Below are 17,395 nucleotides of genomic sequence, written 5' to 3'. Positions count from 1 at the left end.
TTTTCACAATGATTCTGACGGATGTTTTTTTACTGACTTCATGCTGTGATGTTCAAAATCGTCATTGAATTTATTTCTCAGATTCGCCACGCTATAGTTTGGTGACAGTGACGGCCTTTCAAAGCTTGCCTTTGAAATGCAAAATATTGAGATAACTCTACCATAGTTATGATTTGACATAGATGTTGATAATGCTGAGAACCTTAGGTGTATAATCAAACGATATCTTTATTTACACATTACAACAAAAATTGTTATAACATGTTTTGCTTATCGTATTAAAGCTATACTGGAATTGATTTAAAGATTGATTCAATAATTTTCTGGACTGACTACTATATTGTTAAGATACATGAAATGAAATAATAAGATTTCTTGGCAACCGGTTGAGTGGTTGATTGCTATCATTGAAAACTCAAAACGATGGTCAACAATATACGTGAAAATACATGTAATACGCCACATAACAAACATAACAAACTTCATGAGGCACATTGTGATATTTCACGTGATAAACCTCATGAGGCACATTGTGACATTCCACATAACAAACCTCAAGAGGCACATTGTGATATTCCACGTGATAGACCTCAAGAGGCACATTGTGATATTCCACATAACAAACCTCAAGAGGCACATTGTGATATTCCACGTGATAAACCTCATGAGGCACATTATGATATTCCAAATAATAAACCTCATGAGGCACATTGTGATATTCCACGTGATAAACATCATGAGGCACATTGTGATATTCCACGTGATAAACCTCGTGTCACTCCTCGTGAATCATCATTTTACCAATCGTTTGGCTTATAACATGTTCACGCCTTTGCCAATAACTAAAATTACAAGTTGCACATGCTCTGACCAATCAATAGGATCATAATTATTATGTGGATCAGAAGCAAAACTGAGCAAAGATGTATAATTTAAATAAGTCATAGTTTGAAACATTCTATTCGTGCATGTTATACCGGATGACTTGTATCATCTATATGTTTCACAAAGCATATTGTATATCTAGGCGAAAGTCGCATCTATGTATTCTTCTTTATATCAGTTAAGTATTAAAATACATGTATATTCAATTCCTCGACTTAAGCGTGTTACATTTCAGGATTTTTGCTTGTTTTTTATCGATATGAAACTTTCTTTAAAGGACAAAGCGCTTTAAGTTTTGTCAGATCACTTATTCCTGGGTTTCATAATCAGTTTAAGCAGCATCGCGGATTTTGGACTTCGACATAAAAACAGGTTGTCCTGGTTATTATGTAAAAACTGAGTGAAAATGATAAAATGAGAAAATCCTCGGTATGAAAGTGTATTTTATTGCATGAGTACATTTGTAATATGTAAATATTGGTATTGATAAAGTAAATATAAAAATATACATTGTTTTTAATGAACAGCAGTTGATACAAGATATTTATTCTATTCAAATGATTTTGTTATAAGTACAGTTGTTGAAGTTTTCATGACATGATAGTCATTTTTGTCGAAAAAAGTAACCCGACCTAAGAGATAGTGAGACATTTGTTCCTTTGTCCTGTACTATCGTAATGCACCTTCATACTATATATAAGTATACATTATAACATTACATAATACAAAATCATATGATAAAATAAAACAATCAGGGAAAAAGCTATGCATTATATATAGAAGGCGCAATGTTGAACAGTGCGTTTAGAACAATTTCTTACACTTTTCAATTCAGTACTTATAATAGCTTTATTCCAAAGGGACCGATTTTAGAAAACAATATGTGTTTAACAGAGATGTATACATGTATTCATGACGGTCTATTCTCCTGGTTAATTGTTTCTCAAAACATGATAAATGATCAAATCCCTTTAGAATTTAGCATTTTACATTAAAATAAGCTCGTTATTGTGAATTGAAAATCTGATATATTTCCTATTTCACGACCAAGAAAGCATGGTGTCTTTCTCATCGCGAACACTAGCTGGATGAAACATCGAATTAATATTCAACCTTTCATATAAAATATAAAACTTACACTGCATCTATATGTAGTAAGTATTATTATATGATAAGTCATATAAGTTTTTTCCTCAAATAAAACAGTTATTGTTTAGCAAGAATGATTACACAAAAGAAACATACGGTTGTTACAATAAAAGTGACAGTGAAGAATATTAATGCTATTTTATCAACAGCGTCTACAACCATGTCCCAAGTACAAGGTGTTGTTTCCTTGACAGTTTTCGTCTCCTTATTGTTATCGCTCTTGTTATCCGAAGTTGTATCTGTTTCAATGCTTTCAATTGTATAGACGTTGTCAGATTTCTTACAACATACTTTGCTAATTTTAACTAGAAACACCAGAAAACGTGGAACAGTGGAATTCGTTTCCATTAATTCCGCTTTTGTTAAAAGTACAGATAAAATTGTGATGATGGTTGACTGGACAGTTTGAACAACCAAATATATCGAAAACAGTGATATCTTCTCGGAATTCCGCGACATAACAGAATCTACAATACTTAAGTAGACGGAGAAAGCTAGGAACAGTGTAACTGCATATCCTGATCTATCACCCCCGTTAGGTATAGCAAACACAAAAAGTCCTAAAATGGTTAGCAACAAAACAGGAAGAAATAATGTCAACAGGGCGTGCTGGGGTTTTCGCTTCAACTTTAATTCATATATTAAGACATCCACGCCAGCTCTTTTTGAATAGTTTACGCTTGTTTCTAAGATTTCCCATAAAGGATTTACATCGTAATACCTCAATGATATTTCATCTTCACTTGCTCTAAGGTTTACCTGCAATGATACAAAAAACTTAGTACGTACTAGTACAATTAAGGTCATGTATAAATGGTCTCATATTTGTATCAATATTGACCCAACCATGCTGAAATAAATATAGTTGAGAGACATGGTTTTAAATTCCATTCATTCAATTTCTAAACAAACACAACACGCATGTGCATTTAATTTGATGTAACGCGAGAAGTAAATGATGTCAGTGATGATAATTTCCATCCAGACTATTGATCACATTGATCACATCCGTCATTGCACGAATTTGACATAAACTTGTACATATTTTGGTACAGATTTGTCAAGTCTTGATAAATTACTAAATTTGGCAGAGGTCTTGACACTGCCCCGTCCTCCCTATGCAGTGATTCAATTCATCCCGTATTTTTTCTCTCCATGATTTTGCAGCACGTCTGTGAAGTTGTTAACGTTCCCCGAAATGCTGTAGAACTTTATGTCACACCCGTGCAGCGACGTTAAAAGGCTTTGATAGTCATAGAATAATATTCACTGACATGAATTTCATATCATGGTAGTGAACTGCATCGTTTGAAAATTATTTCCCCAATATTGAGCGACATACTAGAGCAATTTTTCATCACCACATAAGACTTATACTTATATTTCGCTCAAATACACATGATTACATTACATTTATGTGTGATAAGACATTCAGTTTTGATAAATTGATTCTTTCTATCAATGCGTGTGCGTCAATGGCATCATTAAAATTTTATGAAGGAATATTCTGCTAATTGTTTTAATTATTTATTTGCTCCAACTCCTAGCTAACCTTTTCAATGAATCTCAGGTACAATTTATGTATTAATGATTAAATATTGTTAAATTGTTTAGTCAAAATTTAACAATTCTTTCACTGTTACTTGCACACTTAAAATGTAGCTATTAAATCATAATTTGAAATGTTAAAACTTTTTAAATAGAAAGAATTGACTTCTGAAATTGTGTATCTGTAAGTGAATATAGAAATGTCGGAGTGATAGAGAAAAAAATTGAACATCAATACTATGATCAATTCTTAGCAAAAAGACAATTTCACCTTATGTGTGATCAGTATTGCATAACTGAAACAAACAAACAAAAATGAAAAATAGAGTATAACTATTCGAAATGTAACTTTGGCTGATTAAAAGATATTTTACTTCTATTTTTGTAGAGTTTCCACCCACGCTTCCAGGTTCATACGTTATCTGTTTATCATTTACAAGTAATAGAAGAAAATATGAAAAACAAGATCAACAAGGAAGGGAGACATTCAATGAACACATTCTCCAACACAGGACCACTTGCAAGGAGCCAGGATGGACACCAAACAGGACTGGGCACACGAGCTTAAAATAGACGGGATGTTATTATAAAACAGGAAATCATAAAAACTTACAAGATAATAAAAGATGAAAATTATTAAATGAAAATAAACAGAAAGACCTGCAAAATGGTATGGAGGAAGGGGTAACGGTCAGCAGCATAAGTACTGATGAGGAGTTTAAACCGGTTATTGGTGCACCAAACCTCACTCATAGCCCTGCAATGTTCCACTTAAACGAGACAATGTAAATAAAATGAATCCCCGTCAAGCGTAATTTTAACAGTTGTTATGGTAACAAAAGATAAAATACGTAGAACACAGAAATGCTCGTGTAGAAACATATAAAAGTAAACCTAATGACCATAACTAAAGTTCCCAATGTCTTGAAAGAAGACAGAGCAGCAAAAATATCACATACAAGCCCCCCCCCCCACTCTACCCGACGAAGCAAGACAGATTCAGTTCGATGGGCTTTCAGAACTGTCCATCATAGTCTCTCACTTGGTCCGTCAGATGTAATAAAGAGAGGAAAGCGTAGTGTCTAACTGTAAAAAGGGCTGACCACTTACCATGCAGAATGAATTAAAATAGTAGGGTCATAACGTCTTTTACAACACGTTTTATTATTTCAAAAAGGCAGCATAAAAATTACCATGACCCAAAAAGTTTGTAAATCCAATCCCATGGAAATCAGACTTGCTTATCCCTAATCGTTATTGAATTTGATATTAAATCGAAATTACAATTATAAAATTTAGGAAAATATTTCCGCAATTTTTGATAACGGTAGCCCCTTCTGAGATGTTTGCTAGTAATGAAAATAATCCGTTCGTGAAAGTCTTTTACATCGCTACAAACCCTAGCTAATCTAATTAACTGAGATAAATATACCCCGTAAGATGATGCACAGGGTGCATCTGAATTAATAATTGACTATACCAAAATCAAAGTCATTTATCTTATCATAGATTTTTGTGTGAATAGTATTGTTATGAAGATCCAAAACTGATGTGGTAAAATTTCAAGAACTCGTTTTATTATTATTGAAGTTCTTTGGGATAGATATTAGAAACCATTTGACCAAAATAAAAATTATTTAAATTAAAAATATCATAAAAGTATCATGAAGTGTTATTAAAATTTAATGCTATTATAACATCTTGCTGTGTATCTTCAGAGAGACTCAACATAAAGTCTCTTCTATAGCAATATAAAACAAATCGGAGACAAAAGGTCACAATAAGTTCCCATAGGAATTCCTATCACCTGTTTAAATAGGGTATTACCAAATCTGACATAAATGTTGTCTAAAAGAAAATACTACAAAGGTCTATAGGTCCACATAGTGTAATGTATCACGATACCATTTGTAAGGAAAAAAAACTTCAGTTGATTGTTTTAGTGCAGGCACAAGGATTGATCCGTCTATGGTCAGGTTAACCAGTCTAGATGGCTTTGTTTATTTTACTATTTTCATCAAATTATATCAAAATATGATCTAAACTTTCTATAAATTCTTTATTTTCAGTGACATAAATGCCGGTTTGAGCAGAATCAACAAATATCATATCTTATAGGAAAAGTTGTGATGGCGATATTATATGGATACTTGTTTTATGACCGTTATTTATAAGCAATTGTTATGTCAAGAAAGGCTCCTTACGCTAACGTAGCTCCAAGACATAAACTGTATCTCACAAGTTTGAACATCATATGGAAAATATCTCATGTCTATATCGCAGGACGTTTCAAACATCTGAAATATTGTATAAAAGTTCATAAAACATGATGTCTGTTTAATGTTTCAGAAATTAGCATAATAACATCATATGTACATGTGTATAACATTATAATATATAACATGATTTTCCTTGTTTTAAATATTTGGACCGCCCTTGTATAACAATTTAACTATAATAGCTATAATTATTAATGCATATTAGTTCTCAATAGGGCTTGAAAGGAAACTTAAGTATTCCACAAAATTTGATGTTTTTTTTCTCAAGTTTTTGACACTTGCTAGTCACATTGAAGGTTCCATGATAATCGCGGTATGGTCACATCTTCCGTGATCGGCGAGAACACAGTGTTAACGCAGCATTTATTCATATTTCACATAGAGTAACTTTATGATACTTTGTTAAAGTGTTATCGCAAACAAAATTCTTACAGTTATTACATTCTTTCCGGCCTATTTCAACTAACCAGATGTTGACCAGCATTAAAATGACAGGTCCAGTGTTATTTGTAATAATGAAACACTGTACACTTATCTTTGCTTCGTTTAATAGTGTTTTAACAGTTACAATGTATATGAAAATGTTTCCATCTTTTATTAGTTACCCGCACTCCAGAGCATGCTCATAGATTGAATCATTTTTTGTTGGGGCTTATTTATTATGACGGCAGGGAAACGGAAAGCGATATAATAATCAAATTCAGATGCTCGTTCATTTGTTACTTTTTTCTGGGGTTGACCACCGTTTTTAGTGGTGTGATTTTGACTAGAAGTTAAGTAAATGTCAAAATCGAAATTATACGGTATAATATGCATTGTTGTACCAAAAAGCCAAAATCACACTAAACGGTCGTTAATCCGAATGATCTTGAATCATTTTTTGTTGGGGCTTATTTATTATGACGGCAGGGAAACGGAAAGCGATATAATAATCATATTCAGATGCTCGTTCATTTGTTACTTTTTTCTGGGATTGACCACCGTTTTTAGTGGTGTGATTTTGACCAGAAGTTAAGTAAGTGTCAAGATCGAAATGATACGGTATAATATGCATTGTTGTACTAATAAAAGTCGACAAAAAGCCAAAATCACACTGAACGGTCAATAATCCGAATGACCTTGAAAAGTAAGCAACTTTGTGGATATGATCTTAATGACGAATAAAGTATAATACCTTCGCAGCTATTCCTTTTATCAGATTGGTTAAATAAAAAATATATTGGCCAGTTTTATCTAATTCGGTGGAAATCTTGCCAGATATCCGATATCAGATAGGTTATGTTTGCAATAAACATCAGTTGTCTTGGTTAATCGTGTTTGCATATACATATTTGAATGTGATAATGTTGAATATGTTCGACAATATAATGTTCATAATTAACAATTGCAGATTTATCGCTTTATGATTGTATCAAAAAGGGGTTTTCTGTTCGCTTCTAAACAAAAAGGTGCGTTATAATATGTTTTAAAACAAAACTCCTTTAAGTCATTTTATCACAGAAATTTGGTTATAAAAATCAAGCAATCTTTAGGTGGAGCAAATCATTCTCAGAAACAAGTCAACATTAAAGTATTTAAACTTGATAAATCCTGTTGATATGGCATTGTAGTCGGATATTGTTTTATATACATGATTGGGTACTATATATTTTATGATATCAGTATAATTAGGTTATCAATAAGAGGAATTTTACATTCGATTAGCAGATCTAAATGTCTATATACCTCTTGAGGGAACCACTTTATAGTGCCATTATAAAAGTTTTCAACCATTAAAGTTTCATGTCCTAAACTTTCATATGATCTAACTGAATTAGCCAGAACTATGTCTGGCTTCCAAACATCATTCTGAAATAAAAATAAACATGGTGTGGTTATGTCAAATGTATACGGCTTTTCCCGGTGGTAAGGTTTTAATAATCTTTCCAACAACCATTGACACTTAACCATACAACCTATCAAAACCTTTTTTTACTTTGTTTATATAAATAATATGTGAATTGTTCTAATATTAAATGCATCTAGAAAAAATACGTTCTCTTAAAAATAATGCAAAAACTACGGGATCATTAAGTTAGTTTTAAACTGATACTACTAGAGGGTTAAAGCGAATTTGTTCTTGCATTAACATATGTAATCAAAGCACTGAATGTACTGATGGGGAGGCTATGACAGAATGTTTCAGACTTATAGTTTCTTTTCTTTTTACTTAAAATGTGCTGTTATTTCAACTATTACCAAAATAAGAAGATATGCACATTGTGTCATTTATCCTTACTGTTGTGTTCAACCATTCATATATATGGTTAATATGGTTGACTATTCATTTTGTTAATATTCCAGAACATTTCATTGAGGTCTACATTCGGACTGCTAATCCTGCAAATTTTGAAAAACCTAAACTGTCAATAATAAATGACATACCAGAAAGTATGACGACTGTTCATTATAAGATAACAATAACATTTTACAACTGACTGTTCCTTATCAAAATATTCTTGGACTGTTCATCATAAATACTTTATGTCATTTTATTATCAGTGAATGATAATAACAACTGCAAGTTATGCAACATTTCAACTAAATATTTCTTGAAAAAAAAAAACATATCTGCAAAGCTTATTCAAAATTGAATCAACCTAAGTGAAAATTGATCAGGAAGTTATATCTTTTTTTTACCAACTTATGGTAGTTAATAGATAGATTCTTCATGCATTTTTAAACCTCACTAGCTTGAAATATAACTGCGGAAAATCTATTGTTAACAGGGTGTGCGGTTATTACGTAGGGTTTTCCCTGTCGACCATTTCCCGCAAATAGATGAGAACATCGAAGCGTCAGTGCTATGAATGGTGTTATAAATAGCGTGTTTTGGAAGTTTTTGTTGAAACTTCTCCAAATCCCTCCAGAGGCGTGCACGTCGCGGAGAAGGCACACGGCAGGTCAAGGTCAAGTCATCTCAAGTACCAGAGGTGATTGGTTGACCTGTCGTGACTTACTCTGGAGGTTTGGCGCTAATGAATGCCGTTTTTGTTGTCGTCAGTCAGGAAGTTGATGCCTTGACAGTATTGTCGTCTCCTTTACCACCAACGAACGAAGAATGGGCTACCAGGAAGATTCGGCTTGAAAAAGACGTCCCCGATGCTATAATCTCGGACATATGGTTATTCCGGCCCCGAGTATAAATAAACTTAAAACACACACACTTTTGTTGAAAACAAAACAAAAAAAACAACAACACATTTTCTGCAGTATTTTTCAAGTGTTGTAAAATGAATACGAAATTCCTCTTATGCCGCCGATTATTTTTAGAACACAAACATATAAGTTTTTTTATTTGAATTATTTAAATAAACATTAATCACTTCAGCGCGCGCAAATATCGTTTTCAAATTAAAGTTTCGTAAGATATGTTGATGAATTCCCGATGCTCGACTGTAAATCATTCGTATATATATGCGTTTTTGTTTTTGTTTTTTTTTTAAGCTTCTTATTCTTTAATATTTTTTATGTATTGAAAATTTGAATTTTATTACACATGGACTATCAAATTATGATGCGTTGCCCTAGAATTGAATAAGCTTTCTAATTACACAATACGGGGTCATTCATTTGATTGAAGACTGATCTTTGCGTCTTTCTCTGAAGTAATTATTTCCTTGTTAAAACATATTTGACCACATATTTCTGTCATTTAACTGTTCACTTTACAGCTATATGATATAGCGGTTTATGATCGTTTTCCGCGTACAGTCTCCTAGGGTGTACTAATAAGTTAGTTTTCCTTAGTTATCACGCAAGCACGATCAATGTCTCTGATGTAAGCGACAATTAACCATTATTTGTCTTTAAAAAATATTAAGGACTATTAATGGTTTATATCAACAAAAGAACATGCATGATATTGAGACTACGGTGTTGCAACGTTCTAGTTAATGACCCGTCATAAAGAGTTGGTCGCTGCGTAGTAATTGGAAAATTGTTATCAAAAATAATAAAGAATATTTGCCACCTAATTAAAGCATTTACTTATAAATTTCATTTATGCTTTTTGTTAAAAAATTATTGATAAAGTTATTATGTAGAAGGGTTTTCATGCCTGAACTATTTATTACAGACGTACGTATGCCTAAACCTGATTACCGCGGCAGTATGACGTCAACGAGTAGTGATTTTGAAAAAATAAACAAAAATCAAGAATTTTTCAGATAATTATTATCTTTACAAATTTCAGATATGAAATTAAAGAATGAAAATATTTTCATATTGTAAATGTCTGTGATGAGTCAGCTTAGAAAAAATCAAGGTACTATTTTTTGACCTGTTAACCGCGGCAGTAAGATTTGACGGACGGTTATTAACATTGGGTCGGCATAGCCTCCCCAAAAAAACACAAGGACGCATTTAAGACCCAAGCCGCAGTGCAAGTGATTTAATAAGGCTGGTATCTTCTGCATATGTTAATGCACGAACTTTAGCATTAGCGCTGTTCATGCATACATGTGTACATCTCAGAGGTAATTCGGCGTTTTGTTATTTGTATTTCGTATAAGGAAACCATTGCTTGCTTTCCACGTGCTAGTGCGATGTCATGTAACAGATATATCTTAAAAATAAAACTACCGAAGCCGTATTTGGATGCAGCTGTTTTTTCATTTCGCACTGAGTTATGGGTCGTAGGATGAAATTAAACGTGAAACAACGACACGTAGTCACGATAACCTAGATATGTTAAAACATGTTTTTTTTCCTGCAAAAGTACAACTAAACTATGCTCACTCACTTATACTGCAACTGAAGATTGCTAAATTGTTTCTCACGTATAAGACTGTGACACAGATTCAATATTAAGAATCGTTTTAATATTGGCATAGTTGGCAAGAAATGTGTTCTGTTAATGGAAGTAATAAAATGATCTATTTTCGATAGTTATTCTTTCCTTATAATGATGCAAATGTGGGTTTACTTAGTTCCAACATAAGAATCTCCACATGACTGTCGACCGAGTTACATAGTTAAAACCAAGAGCGACCTGGGCTAGTTATATAGAGAGGGGTGAAAAGAGGAACCTAAATAAAATGTTCATTGGAATTTATCAAAAAAGTAGTAAAATAAGGTCAATGCTTAATGTAACAAGAAATGCGAAAATACCTGAGGCCAGTATGTTATAAATAAAAAGTTGTATTCTGTTCTATTCCATTTTAAGAATGTATCGTTCCATCGTATGACCATGTAAGATGATGTCTTCAATGTTTCTGTTACTTCATCTAAATCAATTATCGTTTTAAGAACAAACGACATTGTAACACCTGAAACATAAAAAAAAATCTTAGAAGATGAAGTGAAAACAAATATGTTTCGGCCAATGTAGTACTAAACTTTAGTCCAATAAACTTTAGAACACAAAATCACAAAATTATTCTAAAAAAAATCAATCAAAAACAACAACAACAATAACAAACATAAACTATTATGAGAGTTATAACTCTTTAACGACATATATGATCAATCATGCGTGAAGAATTGACGTTTAAATTTGTGACGTAGATTTTTGTGATATCTAATCCAGAAATTACATATTTTGTAAATGTGTTGTGAATAATACATGTTTCTCCATATTAGACCCCCTGAAGTGATCTGATTGTGATTAAAACTTAATATGATGATGATGATGTTCCTTTTTGTTCTGCAATATTAAGTAGCCTGGATCTGAATTTGAAATATACAAAGCTATAGCTAAACATTTCCAAATGTTTCACTGATTGTTAAAGATAGTGTTAACAAAGTAAGCAAACAATTAGAATCGTCTGTTAAAACAGAGCCGGGCCAAGTTGTCTATATTTACTGCAGAAGAAATTTTATTCATCAAAGAAATATTGCAACTTCAAGTTAAACTGTTACTACAGAAGTGCCAAAATTCTACGTTCTATTAACACATGATTTTAAAAGTAATTGCTAGTTTTGTTATCAAATAGCGAAGTGGGAATTTAAAAGGGTAATGGTTTTTTCCCAAAGAAGCTTAACTTTAAAAAAAAGAAAATTACAAAAAATTTTGTGGGAAATGGCCGAAAAAGTCTTGGGTTTTTATCACAGTATTTGACTTCGCATCAGTACACGAATCTCCAGAGAGTTACGTTAATTTCAGAACAGGGAAGCAATTACCATAAATGTATAATGATGTTAATGGCTCCAGGAAAAATATGTTGGTAGACTAGACCAGAAGGTCCTGGCGTGAGACAAAGGCATTTAATGATCTCATAGATTATATAAATGCAAGTGATAAAACTCCAGTATCACGAAATGTGTGGTGCAAATGCAAACTCAAGTAAATATTCAAAGAAAAAGATTCTTGAACTCTTTGGAAGCTTTATAATGATTGTTTAGATGGTTGGTAAAGGAGATATATTTAGTTTGAAAGAAACCACAGCCACTATTATACATGATTTCATGAAAAAAATCTCAATCAGAGTGAAGAAGAAAAGAAGAGAAGCATTGTAAAACGGTTGTCAAACTTATTCGTGCCGACATTGAGTTAATTGATGCATCAAAGGGGATATATCCATCGTTTTCATCTAAAGGTTTTGATGTAGATAATCTGAAATATATTCCAGAGAATCTCCTGAGCGATCTATATGCAGGTGATGACGTTAAGCTGGGATCAATTGGTCAAGTCATTATCCAAACATGTCGACAAAGAGGCGTCATAGCACCATTGCAACTCGATACAGCAGCACTTTGTCTAAAAATATCTTATAGAGGTACTAAATTCTCTTGGATTTTGTTTATCGTATTGGGAAACACAAAATGAATCAAGCGCTGCTGCTGCTCTTCATGGATACGTTTCAGCTTTTTTCCTGGGCATTTTACACAATTTATTGCCGACAATGTTGATCATAACATCAGAACATTGGATGGTCATGGAATTTTCCATGGTATGGGAATGATTGCCTCTAATACACGAGAGTGATATTGAACCTGTCAGAAGAAATGTGAGCCTCTAGGAGTTACAAAGTCTAGCTTAAGTAACAAAGTATTTTGTTCAAGGTCATCAATGGATACAATTCCTGTTTATCTTAAAAATATTTCTGATTTATTATCAGAAGAAAGATACAATTTTGACCAATTTGCAAAAAATCTTTGGCCAATAAACAATTTATGTCCATTCTGGTCCGGCTTTATGCAATTTTATGACAAAACTCGTGTTAACCACCCTGGCAAATCCAGTAAATCATTGCTTCCAATGATAGACATGAGTCCAACTGATCCATCTTGTGTTCCGTCAACCATGAACTATGTGTGTGATTTATCCGGAAAATTCAATGTGACACCAGATTTAACTTTTGATCAGCCTTTGTCCATAAAAGCGACATATATCATCAATCTTCAAGATTCGGATAGTTATTTGAAGAATAACTACCGTCCACGCCCCAGCACCGGCTTTAGCAGAATTCAACAGTTATCATGAACTGGTAGAATTTTGAATTTTAAAACATCCACAGATGTGTTCACATGGCGGTTATCATTGAAACTTCAACGTGTCACGTAAATGTCATTCCATAAAAAGCGGCATATGGTCCCCAAGTAAACAATATCGTGTGACCTGACAAGAAAACAATGGGCGGAAATAAATAAAATAGAATTTTGAAAGGGGATCAGAGGTTATGAAGCCTGCATACCACAGATAAGACGTCAAAAGACAAATTAAAAAAGCAGGCTACATATCGCAAGGTTGATTAAACAGTATTCAAGTGAGGAATACTGGAACCACCCAACAAGAAAATAGCCGAAAAAAAGAACTAAATTACCACAAGCGCAACTATAATGTCGTGCTGAACGATCTTAAAGGATCGGAAATGTAACATCTCTGATTGGAACTCTTGTTAATTTTTTTATATCCTTAACACATAATTAGGATAAATGAGAAGAAATCAATTAAATCAGTTTGCTTAATTATCAGAGGTATTTGGCTCGGAAATGATACGACGCAATTATCAGGTACTTACCAAACTTTGCAGACCGATTAGTATATGGCAGTATCTTAGAGTTGTAACCCTGATTCACGAAGAGATCTGTATAAAGACGATGTGTTTCTGTAGCGTTGCTGGTTGGTGTTGATACAAACACGCACAGACATCTTGCGCTATATGCTAGCACCAGTAGCAGTACATTAAAGTCCATTCCTTTATATACCTTTTTCTGAAATATTATATCATATGTTACTTTAAAGATGTTGTATGTTGTAATTAAGGTTGTAACCGCATTTAAGTGAAAATTTATATATGTATTTAATTATGCTTCTAAACAATTTTCAAACATCAAAGAATATGTAAAATATGTACTGCAAATATTTGTTCACATTTTATGTAATCATCAAAATATATGGATTCATTTCTTTTTGAAAAATTTGGCTTAGACTTTACGGAAAATGAATTTCTAATTACCTCCCTTTATTAACATAAAATGTGAATTCTGTACTAATATCTTTACAAATAAAACTTTTTTGAACTTACATTATTGATAAATCTTCATTTGAGCATTATATTTAAGATATAAAACCATAAAAAATTGAGTTACAGGATCTTTAATCAATAAAGCCATATGCTGTTATATAATATGTACCTTTATTTTAGTTGGACGAGAGTATCCCTTGACAGCTTACTAGTAGTATGTTCTTATGCTTTACTTAATTATCCAACATTTCACATTCTCTGACAGACTTTAACGCAGTATTTAAATATCGGACCAGAGGTAACCCACAAAGTTGAAATGAACCAGATGAATATATATCAAGTTGGAGCCCCCAAAAATGAATGTTACTTTCAAAAGTGCCTGTCAAAACGTTATCTTCTTTCAAATGTAGCATTTATCAGTGATAATGATATTAAATATTAACCGTTCAAATAATGTTGTTCAATTATTTTTTCATTCTTATTTTACCTTTCTAAAGTCACACCAACACTGTTAAGGTCATATGGCGACTTTCCAGCTCTTCTGTGGAGAAAGACCTCTGGTGCCCCTCTGTACATTATTTCATGCACAAACGGACATCCGAGTAGAGGAAGCCACCGATATTCCGTAAGCTTGTTTGATAGCTTCCTCATTTTAAAGAATCCAAAGACCTTTGCGAGACTCGAACCCTAAGCGGCGACAGGCAGGTGGTTTCAATTCAAACTAAACCATAAGGTCATGGAGGCCACGTCTCTAACGTACCGCTTTAATCAGATGAATTATACGTAATGTATGACTATAAATTGAGACACAACTGATTCACAGTTGCAATCACTTATATTATAAGAGGAAATAATTTACACCATTTAGATTAGATTTTCAGAATTTCAACTGCAGGATCTCTATACTGATCAAATGTGTCGGTGCAGTCAAGTGAGTTTGTCCGAAATCCAAGCTATTTATGACTTCTTTTAAAACTGTTTTATTATAAAACGACGGTTTTCATGTTTGTACTATCCTTAGTTTTCTTAGGCTGATAGGCTGCTAACTTCATAAATTTCGAAGCGTCAGAATGAAAAAAGAAATAAAGTTCATTATTAAAGAAAATAATAAAGATCGCGATATTAAAATAAGACGTGGAATGGTCTAAGTAAGTGCTGCCGATTCCTTTCCGACGGGTTTCATGCTTGTACTATCCTTACTTTTCTTTAGGGTGTAAGGCTGCAAACTTCAGGCTGTTAGGCTGTAAACGTCAGGCTGTTAGGCCACCAACTTCAGGCTGTTAGGCTGCCAACCTCACGAACATACTTTTACTTTATCATTCATGAAATTATTCAAATTAACACCATTAGTGTTAATTGATTTTAAAATGGATTTTATTTTTAAGTTATGCAGGCCTGGCCATGATGAAAGGTTGAAAACTAAGCTGTCAATACGTTAGTGGCATAAACACACTATTATCGTCGCCCACATTAATAAAATCTAACATTCAATCTGATAACATTGATAATTTCTTATATTAAATTAATTAAACCATGGTGGCGTAAACTTTAACATTTAATTTTTCATTCAGAGTTGACAGTCGCTTCAATGCAGATTTTGCATATACGATTTATCGAATGTATCGTTTTTCATTTATTTATCGTTCCGAATATTAACAATTCATAAAAATACGTAATTTACATAATAGGTCAGACGTGATATTTTATCACTCGTAAAATATACCATTAAGTTTATCACCATCAGGAAAAAAACTCGTTAAAAATGTTTGATTATGTTTATGTCATTGAAATGCAAAATGATAATTAAGTACAGTGTAGATACCCACCACCAAAATCTGTTTAACAACGACAAAGAAATATTTGAATACAATGAAGCTTATACAAACGTCAATCGTTCCTCAGAAGTAATCGACAAAATCTAAATAATATATTTAATATTTATAGATATAAGGCATTTACGTAAAAGCCCGAACAATAATTATTATTGTGAACCCTTTATGGAATCGAAAAGGAAAAGGAAGTTCAACTTATGCAGAACGGCCCTCTATTAAGCAAGTACATTTTCGCCTTGAGTCAATCATTTTTTTGACATTTTTAGAAATAATATTGAATGAATCCTACACATAAAATACAGAACACGAGTTCTATAAATTACCAACAATACCATGTAGATGTTAGTGTTAAATAATACGCATTAATAAAAATAATTGGTTAAGCCTGTCGCAGGCAGTTGACCAATCATTTTTGTTTAATGCGTATTATTAAACATTAACCTATTTAATGATCAACATTATTTTTTCAACAAAAAACAAGGCATTTCTCTAAATCATTGATAGCTCCGCCCTTTCGCTCTATAAGAGGTCTACACCTTGTCAAGTTTCTAACATGTCACATTTAGAAAAGCTAAATAAATGGCCTTTTCAACCTTTAATAAGGCATATTTTTAACTGAAATGTCACAGAATTTATATCTTAATCTATGTTTCTAACTGGGAAAAAACAGCGAGGAAAAAAATGCAATTAGGTAAAAACAATGGAGTTAATGAAATGTGTAAATCCCTTTTAAAATACATGTAAATGGAAAATGTGAGACAAATTCATGGTTAGCTTAAAGTTATTCACATACATTTAAAATCCCTATTGATTTGCTCATTTGAAAAACAGTTGACCTTTTTTTCTGTATGTCAATTTAGGTTTACAGGTGGAGGCGTCCATTTACAATGAGTTTTCCAGCCAAAAATGTAAACATTGTATTCTTCATCAAGGATTGTTAGTGCAGTTACTATCGACTGAAAGAAAATGTTTTGGTTACTTTTCTAAAAAATATCAAGTTTAAATCAGTCAGCAATTTATAACAGACTGTTTCTTTGAGTTAAAAGGATATAAAAAAAAGTTACTATGCAATCATTTGTCTCTGGTGCCCCACATGTATTATCTATGTAATACATTAATTGATTGTATGAACACCTGACCTCGCTTAATATTTTTTACGTTGGCATTGTTTTGCTAACCTAGATATTTTACAATTCAGAGTGCAAACCACACCTCTAACTCCTCCCTAATATAATGCATTATTGAAATTTGT

General features: G+C 32.6%; 2 protein-coding genes across 2 annotated transcripts; one reads left to right on the top strand and one right to left on the bottom strand.

Moving 5' to 3' along the window:
- Nucleotides 1-423: 423 nt before the first annotated feature.
- LOC132727478 (uncharacterized) lies at nt 424-819 on the top strand. The gene has a single exon (XM_060713005.1). The coding sequence runs from the start codon at nt 424-426 to the stop codon at nt 817-819; it is 396 nt and encodes a 131-aa protein (XP_060568988.1).
- Nucleotides 820-1,554: 735 nt separating this feature from the next.
- Nucleotides 1,555-16,604, bottom strand: LOC132727477 (neuronal acetylcholine receptor subunit alpha-5-like). The gene is made up of 6 exons (XM_060713004.1): nt 13,865-16,604; nt 11,013-11,170; nt 7,587-7,709; nt 5,787-5,879; nt 2,131-2,793; nt 1,555-1,575 (listed from the first exon to the last, which is right to left on the bottom strand). Exons 1-6 carry the CDS (start codon nt 14,037-14,039, stop codon nt 1,555-1,557), a joined length of 1,233 nt encoding a protein of 410 aa, XP_060568987.1. The 5' UTR covers nt 14,040-16,604.
- Nucleotides 16,605-17,395: the final 791 nt, after the last annotated feature.

This window comes from Ruditapes philippinarum, unplaced genomic scaffold (assembly GCF_026571515.1).
Source record: "Ruditapes philippinarum isolate M1 unplaced genomic scaffold, ASM2657151v2 ctg2943_1_1_1_1, whole genome shotgun sequence".
Classification (NCBI taxonomy): domain Eukaryota; kingdom Metazoa; phylum Mollusca; class Bivalvia; order Venerida; family Veneridae; genus Ruditapes; species Ruditapes philippinarum.
The sequence above is the reverse complement of the archived record's forward strand: the minus strand, read 5'-3'. Positions and strand labels throughout refer to the sequence as shown.

Excerpts from the sequence above, each read along its gene's own strand:
- LOC132727478 (XM_060713005.1), top strand. The coding sequence starts at position 424 with ATGGTCAACAATATACGTGAAAATACATGTAATACGCCACATAACAAA.
- LOC132727477 (XM_060713004.1), bottom strand. The coding sequence starts at position 14,039 with ATGGACTTTAATGTACTGCTACTGGTGCTAGCATATAGCGCAAGATGT. Across the intron at positions 5,880-7,586 it reads TAAAGTGGTTCCCTCAAGAG|ATGTTTGAAACGTCCTGCGA; the intron begins GTATATAGACAT and ends ACAATATTTCAG. Across the intron at positions 1,576-2,130 it reads TCACTTTTATTGTAACAACC|TATGAAGGTGCATTACGATA; the intron begins GTATGTTTCTTT and ends ACTTATATATAG.